This window comes from Clytia hemisphaerica, unplaced genomic scaffold (assembly GCF_902728285.1).
Source record: "Clytia hemisphaerica strain Z4C2 unplaced genomic scaffold, Clytia hemisphaerica genome assembly, whole genome shotgun sequence".
NCBI classification, from domain to species: Eukaryota; Metazoa; Cnidaria; class Hydrozoa; order Leptothecata; family Clytiidae; genus Clytia; species Clytia hemisphaerica.
Window position 1 is genome coordinate 168,522 of NW_027103629.1, and position 9,825 is coordinate 178,346.

Here is a 9,825-nt window from a genome sequence, read left to right on the forward strand (position 1 = left end):
TGATTAATTTTCGAAGATTTGATCAAAACAAATCAAAATTTCTAGCTGAAATATCCTCTCAGAACACATCGGAAAAAAGGTCGCCTCGCCGGCTGCTTTCGATATTTGTACTTTAAAACTTGGGAAAGCTTCACATTCAATCCTAACACATTTTTTTTGAGAACATTGCTAATTTTCTTCTTCCTTGTTTTTTCAAACTTTTTTCAAACATTAGTTTCGAAAATCCCTTGTTTTGGACTGAAACCGTCAAAAGGCAAACTAAAATTGGAAATTACCCCTAAAAACCTAAAAACTGGGTAACTCTGGAAAGTATAATCATACCAACTCAGTAATTCAAAGTTTTTCAGAAAATTCGAAATATTTCACGATAAAATTAACATTAAAGACTGCTATAGTATTTTGCACGGGATTTTGCACTCAGCCAGGCCTGAAACACTTATTGTTTTGGTATGAATTTTTTTGCAAAATTAATTAATTCAAGACATGTTTAAAGATTTTGTTTTTAAGTAAGAGTCATATCGTTTGCTTACTTATCAATTTTAATTCACAAGCTTTCTTACATTGGATTGACATGGATGCGAAGCAAGATTGAAGTCAAAAACAATCATACAAAAACCTTTATTCTAAGAAAATTATCTTTTGGGAAAGAAATTAGACATGTTGGAGCTTAATCTTGAGATATATTATAAAAATCATAAATTTTACTTCCATAAATTTAAAGTTGTAAATTTAAGGGAAAACAAAAATGTGTTCATAGTTTCCCTATTACCACCGGGCTTGATAAATAATTTGATTTTAACTACACGTACATCTACGTTTTAGGGGCCCCAAACCTGCGGCGTTTTAACAACCAAGGGTATACTAACTACCGTGAAAAACACAGGTCAAAATCATATATCGACGCTGTGTCGACCAATCCAGATTCTATTCAGCGCGCAATCAACGCAGAGAAAAGTAACCATGACGACCAAACAAGATCTTGGATGAAGTTCAAAGTTGATATTTTTATTCCCGTCGTTGAAAACACAACTCAAAAATATCATCAATGCTTTTTAAAAAGAGTATAGTGATAGAGAATCATAACATAAAGTTTGTCTATTATTTCGATTCAATCAAAGTGACATTTCCATAATTAAAAGTTTAGTAATTACTGTTATACATTTGGGGATCATGCAAAAGATTTCTTTTGAAAGAAACTCATTTCAATTACACTTGGAGGTTTCTGGGGAATTCGTAAATAGTAAACTGCATATTGATACAGTTTGCTAGACATTAATAAGACAAATAAGGTAATATTTGCTCTTCATCTTTGATTTTTTCTACAGTGATTATATTGACACATGCGCGATAAAATTTCTATTGTTGGTCTTCAGAGGTTGAAATATTCTCAACCTCTGATACTCAGGGTAGGGGTATACTGTAAAAGTTTTATCAAACAAATTTATGCCCAAAACCATTTTTAGATTTTTTAGTTTAGGAATATGAACTGCCTTCTCTCCGGAATACCGTATATATGTACAATAGATTCTGGCTGTTTGAACCTGCACTTAGTCGAATATTTCGCTTATTCACAGTGAGTTGGTGTTCCCCTTGGATCTGCTTACCTAATTCAGCCAAAAACGCTTTCGGTTATTTAACTTTGATGACCTTATTTTCGGCGAAAAAAAATATTTTGAAAAATCTTTTGCACTAAAGTCTATTCACGATAAGTGTGCACTCTTTTTTCTTTTACCTATAACTTTTGAAGGAGTTCTTTAATCTTCATAAATTTAGTATCATTGGGAAGATATTAGTGAGTGGAACAATTTGAAATAAAAAATCTTTAGAAAAGTTCTAAAAATGAAGATGAAAATGAAGAAGAAAAAAATGAAAATCTTGAGGTAAATCCCTAATCATCGAACGTCATCACTGTGAAAAAATTTCTCAAAAATAATCATTCAGTCAAAAGATATCAAACAAAGTTATAAGCTGATTGGCGTCTAAAAACACTGTTTTCTGCTGTTTTTTGGGGTCAATCACTTATCAACTTTGTATCATAACTTTATATTATATATAATTGAATAAATATATTGAATAAATATTTTAGTGAAATTTTTTCACAGTGATGACTTCCTAAGATCAAACAAAGAATCTCTCCAGTGAAAATGAAAATTATAGCACTTTTCTGCAAGATATTCATTTTTTTCTTCTTTAATTTCATCTTCGTTTTTAGAATTTTTTTAAAGACTTTTTTATTTCAAATTGTTCCACTCACAAATATCTCTCCAACGATACCAAATTTAAAAAAATTGAAGATTTCCTTCAAAAGTTATAGGCAAAAGAAAAAAAAGTGCACACTTATCGTGAACAGACTTTAGATGGTGTATCTTCAACCAAATTAAAACAGATTTTCGGAAAATTTTTGTAAAACCTTTTTTCTCTCTTGAAAATAGTGGCTTTTGATCAGTTTTTCATCCCAATTTTTAAAAAAGAGTAAAAAAAAGAGTCATAACTCTTGATACACTAATTTAGAAAATTTTTCCAAAATTTTTAAGATAGTTCAATCTTTTGCAGCCTTTGCAGTTATGATAATTCTAAAAAGATTTGAAACAAAAAGGTTAATTACCAATTTAAAACTAAGCACTTTTTATAAGAGAGGGTAAAATAACATTTCAATTACGTCTTTTTCATGTTCATACAAAGGGGATACAAAGCCAATAGAAAATGATGCTATGATCATTTTTGTAATTTGCTAATCACTCTTGATAAAATAAATTCTCAACAACTTATAAAATAAAGACAGTCTTTTGTTAGAAGTGGAAAGAAACTCAAAACACAAGTTTTATCTTCAAGTCTCATAAATAATCTTTTGACTATGGTCAGAGTCCTTAACCACAAACTTTCAATTACTTCAAAAAAGTCCATCCCACTATCCCATGAAAAAACTTTGTAATCTGGTGGGAAAACGTATTTTTCAGTTTTTGGAACTTCCGGTTATTCAAAGTAAATTCCCGAGTGTTCGAAAAGCAGACAAATGCCAGGGTATTATCTAGGCGCTATCAACAGTAAGCATTAATGAATAAGCTAATAATACGACACGGAACGAGGTTGTACACAGTTCTACAGTTACAGAAATACGTTATTATGCTAACGCCCACTGCCACCCCCACACTTATCTGGCATCTTTTGGCGGCCGCCAATCCAGCAAGCCAATTAGAGAACACTTGAAGAATACTTTAAGAATAGTCATCGGTGGGGGGGATAATGATCTGACCTGGTTGATCAAAGCCAAAAACAATCAAAACATGATTCGGTTCGAGGTGGGGGCTTGGGGGGAAGAGGAGGATGACGAGGAGGATGAGATCATTCGGTGATCATTCTGACCAATATGTAAGCAACATGAAGAACCAGCCTCGTATCCGTATATCCCAGGCTTAACTTACGTTTTACGTACGAGAGATAGATGCACGAGAGATTATATCGATTATATCACAGTAACATCAAAAAGAAAGCAGATAATAAATACGACCTGGGGGACGACGAGGTTGACATATTCTTATAAAAAAAGCATTATCCCCACTTCTGCTTGTCTCTTCAATTAGGGTATGTTAATCTCACAAGAGCAGCCAACCACGGATATTTCTCAAATTTACTATTTCTCAAAGGTACTATTTTTCCAGGAGAGAAAACTTTAGGGAGAAATCCCAGGAACATTTTTCTTAGCGAACAGACATGAAAATCTAGGAGGATGTGAATTTTATCAAAAGGACAGGCTGGACAGGCACACCAATCTCATTAAAATATCTGTTCGGAAAATCCAGGAGCGTTTGAAAAAAAGAACACATCAATTTTTCCAGCAGAACTCTGTTGCGTTAGCAAAATCCAGGAGCAATCATGAAAAAGAACACATATACATGTTTTTTTTATAAGCATACAAAAATCCGAAAACAGGCTCAGAGATGCTTAGGTCGAAAGCTTAATAAGGCTGAAAGATGCTTAGGGAATATAGCCTGAAAGTCTGCCAACCCCTCCCAAATTGAAATATTCGATCAAATTAAAGAAATAGCCCAAAATCGACTTTCTCGCCAGAACTTTAAATCTTGAAAAACGTTAAAATAACCGGAATTCTCATTCTATTTCGACCATGATTGTATTACTTATTGAGTCTTCATTGGATTGGTAATCATCGATAGAATTTATCGGATCAATTAGAAATCGATTTCATTTCAGTAAAGTTAAAAATTTATCACCCTTTCGGTGACGACATTTAGGGCCAAAATGACGTCCTCATGTCACAAGATTCACAGTATTTTGAGTTTTGATCCGTTTTAAGTTGTAATTTTTAGATTTATGGAATTTTGGATTTTCGGAATTTCTTTGGGGTTTTGGATTTTCGGAAACAGAGTACGATATACTTTTGAGCAGCGGATTGATAGCCTTCACCTCTTAATACATAACTAGTGTGGGCTTGAGGTGTCTATAGAATCCTTTCGCTTTGCGAACACGAGACTCGTTCTCCGTGCGTAACCCCTTTTACGATTGATATTTCTTTAGTCTGGAAATATGACCGCGTTGACTTTGGGAGACTGGGTAAGCGGCGGGAGAAAAATCAAAACAAAACAGGACTTGGCTGGGAATCAAAGGGAAAAACGCAACAAAAATATGTCCAGATTAACTTTTACTTTGGAGTTCTTCCATAAAAGACACTAAAATCAAATCTGATGAACAAAGAATTAATTATAAAACTGCTTGACACGACAAAATATTTTCAACTTTTGGCAAATCTCACTTTAATAAAACACTGTCAAAAACCTGTTTTTTTAACGCAGGGTCGGCTTTTTATTGCATTTGCTTGGGTCGCGAGCGAGGCGGGTCGGCTTTTTTCCAAGGGTCGAGGGTCGGCCTTTTTCCAGGGTCAGGGTCGAGGTCGAGGGAAAGATGATATGTGATTTTATATCGCTTAAAATCAGACGAATTCATTATGCCGAGCGGACGCAGTCTAGAGTGAGTCTTCACAAAAGGCTGCGGAACGCCGGCTAAGTCCTCTTCTCACTTTCGTTTTCGGATCAAGATGGCGTCGCCAACGACCGAAAAAACTAAAGTGAGATATGATGTGACTAAATCTAATAAATCTAATGAGAACAACACAATCAGTGAGGAAAATCAATTAAATGATGCAGATTTAACAAAAACAAACGTTGAAGGAACTGATAGGAACGGTAGTTTAAAGGAAAGAGGAAGAGACAAGAAGAAAAAGAGGAAAAGAACACCCTCTCCCTCATCCTCCTCCAGCAGAAGTTCCAGTTCATCATCAAGCAGCTCAAGTAGCTCCGATTCCTCTGAGGAGAGACGGAAAAAGGAGAAAAAGAAGAAGAAGCAAAAGAAGAAAAAGCAAGTCAAAAAGAAACGAAAATCCAGAAAAAGAAGCAGAAGTTCCTCTACCTCATCATCTAATTCGAGTGACGACAAACCAGAATTATTCCAGATGGACGTCAATGAACATGACTGGAAACTTGATCCCAGACTTGTGAAGTATCTGGAGAAGCACATCAGGAATTACATACCTGATAAAGAGCTTGAAAAGGACATACTGGAAGAAACACCAGTCCCAAGCAACGTCTCACCTGAGTTAAAAATGGATTCATTATTCGATTGCTTACTCAGAGAAAAAGGGTCAATGGGAACTAAAACCCTGGCCGTGGACAAATCGATATCCCGGATATCGAATAAAGTCAGAGATATCTTGGCTCCGCTTGCCAAAATCTGGCAGAGCGTTGAGAGAGCAAGATCAGGAGACGAGAATGAAAAACTCGATCTCGAAGAGGTGGCCACTCATTTCCAACAGTCGATACTGCTGTTAGGACAGGCCCTCAATGCCAGCAATTTCTTCCGAAGGAAAAATGCTTTGATGGGACTTGGCATTCGTGAAAGCCATATCAGTGTGTGGCTCAGAGAGACCCTATTAGAGGAGTTACAAGAAAGTGATGGAAAACTTTTTGGAGAGGAGACAATAAAATCCCTCACAAAACAGGCAAAAGTGAACAACCAGTCACTCAAACAATTCCTCTTTTCAAGAAGAGTTCAAACAGCTAATCGCACTCCCTTTTCATGGAGCTCCTCCCAATCAACAAGCCACGGAGAGGGGCACGAACAATACACCGATGAACAACAGGCTGGCTTGCACCACAGAATTCAAAACCGAAGAGGCAAAGGTAAGAAAAATTCTGTCAAACTTCACAGAACCTCTCTCCAGTCAAGCAAAACCTCTGCTGACAAACGAGGAGTCACAAAAATTTGGGAAAATACACCCAAGTATAAAAACCTCATAGAGGATTTATCAAATCCCCAGTTGACACAGACTGGAAGGACAGGATTTTTTCAAAACAATTGGTCAAAACTGACTCAGGACAAATTCATCTTGGAAACAGTTTCAGGCTTAGTGATCCCAATAATAGGGAAGCCGATTCAAAAAACAAGACCACAACAAATAAATTCAAATTCCAAAATGAAAGCCTTGATAAGAGCAGAGATAAGAACCTTACTGGAGAAAGGGGCTGTGAAGAGAGTTCTAAACACAGAAGGTCAATTTTTGTCCACTCTATTTTTAAAAGAGAAAAAGGAACCAGGAAAATACAGGCCAGTTATAAATCTAAAGGAACTGAACTCATACATTCCATATCAAAAATTCAAAATGGAAACTTTAAAGGATGTGAAAAACATCCTCCAGAAGGGGGACTTCATGGTCAAAATCGACCTGAAGGACGCTTATTTTGCAATACCGTTGCATCCCCAATCAAAGAAGTATGTGAGATTCAGCTGGGAAGGAAGCCTATACGAATTCCAATGCCTGATGTTCGGATTGGGACCAGCTCCCAGGTTCTTCACAAAACTACTCAAAGTACCCATTTCACTGTTGAGAAGGTTACAAATAAGAGTCCTCATATACATAGACGACCTATTGATAGTAGCAGGGTCGAAAGGAGAAGCAATCTTCTCAAGGGACACAACAATCTTTCTTCTGGAGAATCTAGGGTTTACAATAAATCTACAGAAGTCTGTACTGGTACCAAACCAACAGATGGAGTATCTGGGAGTCTTAATAAACAGTTGCGATATGACCTTCAAAGTCCCACTAGAGAAAGTGCGAAAACTGAGGAAATTATGCATTCAAATGTTGAGTCTGAAAACTTTTCCCATAAGGAAACTAGCGAGCCTAATAGGGAATCTTATGGCAATCGCCCCAGCCTTCACCCTAGCACCACTCCAAATAAGGTTCCTTCAAAAATGCATGAACACGCAATTAGCGAGATGCGAACAGAGATACGAGTCTGCAATGAGCTTGAACAACAAAGCAACGGAGGAGCTAAAGTGGTGGGTAGAAAACCTTTCGACAGGAAATGGGAAAAACATAAACATCTTACCCCCAGATTTAATTATAAGCTCAGACGCGGCAAAGGGAAGAGAAGGAGGATGGGGTGCCCACTGTGGTCAGATCTCGTCAGGAGGACTATGGCAAAGTTGGGAAAAAGAGGAACATATAAATGTCCTAGAGATGAAAGCAGCTCTCATAGCTCTGAAAACCTTTGTGAAGGGAAATCATCTGAAGTCAATACATCTATTGATAGACAATCAGGTAGCTCTAGCTCACATTGTGAAAATGGGTCGACCAACAAATTTGACTCTAGTAAACATAGCCAAGGAAATATGGTCTTTCTTGACCCAGAAAGGGATCACTCTTACTGCAGAATACATCCCATCGAGCTTGAACAAGGAAGCCGACTTCGAGTCCAGGAACTCGACAGACTGGAGCGATTGGAAGCTAAAAAGGAGGGTTTTCATACAGATAGTGAAAACTTTGGGAACTCCAGAAATCGACCTATTTGCTTCCAGAACAGCCCACCAACTGGAAACCTATTTCAGTTGGAGACCAGACCCGGATTGTCAAGCAATAGATGCATTAACTCAGACCTGGGACCAAACTCTAGCATATGCATTTCCCCCATTTTCTCTGATAGGGAGGTGCCTGGAGAAAGCGCAAAGGTCTCGAGCTACAGTAATTTTGATAGCCCCAATCTGGACAACCCAACCCTGGTATCCAGTTTTACTGGGGATGTTAATCTCAAACCCAAGGAAGATAGAAATGGAAAGGGACACTCTAACCCACCCATTGGAGGAAACGCACCCTCTCATTCGAAACAAAACACTGCACTTGGCAGTGTGGGAGATATCAGGGAACATGAGTCTTCAGAGGGCATATCACAAACTGCTGCTACCCTTATCCAACAATCCAAAGCAAAGGGAACTAGGAGACATTACATGTCAGCCTGGAAAAACTTCAGTAGCTGGTGTCGTAAAAGGGAAATTGATCCCATTTCAAGTACTATAGAGACCGTAGTCAACTACTTGACAACCTTATTCGAAGAGGGTAAAGAATATAACACCATAAATGGGCATAGATCAGCCATATCCTTTTACCATAGAATTGTTGAAGGGCTACCAGTGGGGCAACATCCACTGGTCACTTCCTTACTAAAAGGAGTTTCAAGACAGAGACCCCCGATGCCTAAATATACGGAAATATGGGACATCGACACAGTGTTGAATTGTATGAGGGAATTACCAGAAAACGAACATTTACAACTAAAGGAACTTACTTTTAAAACTGTAACACTTTTGGGAATCCTGGCGCCAAATAGAGGCTCGGAACTTACGGACCTGGATATTGATCTCATGGGGAAATCAGAAACGACTTTCATTTTTCATTTAAGTACACCACCCAAGCATTTCAAACAAGGAAAGAAAAATGAACCAATAGAATTTAGGAAATTTGAGGGAAATAGGAAGCTTTGTCCATATCAAGCCCTTACCGAATACATCAAAGTTACAAAGGTGTTTAGGAAAAAACAGCAAACCTCTAAATTATTTTTGAGCTATGTCGAACCACACAAGCCCGTAGGAAAGGATACAACAGCTAGATGGGTAAAAGAGATGTTAAAAATGGCGGGCATTGACATCAACATTTTTCAGGCTCACTCCAAGAGGTCAGCCTCTTCTTCAAAGGCATACAAAAAAGGGGCAAATCTTAAAGACATTTTAAAAATGGGGAACTGGTCTAATGCATCAGTATGGCAAAAATTTACAACAAAGAATTCAGTTCGGCAGAAAAGTACCAAAATATACTCCTACAGGACTGAAGTTGCTTTAAACGAGGACTTAGCCGGCGTTCCGCAGCCTTTTGTGAAGACTCACTCTAGACTGCGTCCGCTCGGCATAATGAATTCGTCTGATTTTAAGCGATATAAAATTTTAAAATTTTCTAAGGCCGAAGGCCGAAAAGGAAATTTGAATTTTATGAGCTTAAAATCAGACGAATTCATTCCCATCCCTCCTCCCTACTTTTCTTTTAAACTGCTTACACTGTATTCTATCTTTTATGCAGAGAACCACAATCGAGGGAAAAGACGTGGTCGTGGCGGCAGACGAGGAAGGAGATCTTAAACTTTATATCTATATAGTTTATATTTTATTTAGTTATTAATATTAGCATTTCATTCAAGGAAAGATATATTAATATATACGTCACATGCGACGTCTACACATTTCTATTTGTCACATCATATAGGACGCATCTACGATGCTTTTCTTAGCCTTCGTTCCACTCACTCTAGACTGCGTCCGCTCGGCATAATGAATTCGTCTGATTTTAAGCTCATAAAATTCAAATTTCCTTTTCGGCCTTCGGCCTTAGAAAATTTTAAAATTTTCCGTAATTCGAGCGAGGCACAGTTTTACAGTCAGGCACGCCATTAAGTCGAGGGCCGTTGGAGAGGGTGTTACTGGATCGAC

At 37.5% G+C, this 9,825-nt stretch overlaps 1 protein-coding gene across 1 annotated transcript; it reads left to right on the forward strand.

Moving 5' to 3' along the window:
* The first annotated feature begins 5,009 nt into the window (after positions 1-5,009).
* On the forward strand, positions 5,010-9,561 carry LOC136802561 (uncharacterized). Its single transcript, XM_067059299.1, has 2 exons — positions 5,010-6,191; positions 9,419-9,561. Exons 1-2 carry the CDS (start codon positions 5,051-5,053, stop codon positions 9,475-9,477), a joined length of 1,200 nt encoding a protein of 399 aa, XP_066915400.1. The 5' UTR covers positions 5,010-5,050; the 3' UTR covers positions 9,478-9,561.
* The last annotated feature ends 264 nt before the right edge of the window (positions 9,562-9,825 follow it).

Coding starts and splice junctions, on each gene's coding strand:
- LOC136802561 (XM_067059299.1), top strand. CDS start 5,051: ATGGCGTCGCCAACGACCGAAAAAACTAAAGTGAGATATGATGTGACT. Junction 6,192..9,418: donor TCAAAACCGAAGAGGCAAAG/GTAAGAAAAATT, acceptor TCTTTTATGCAG/AGAACCACAATCGAGGGAAA.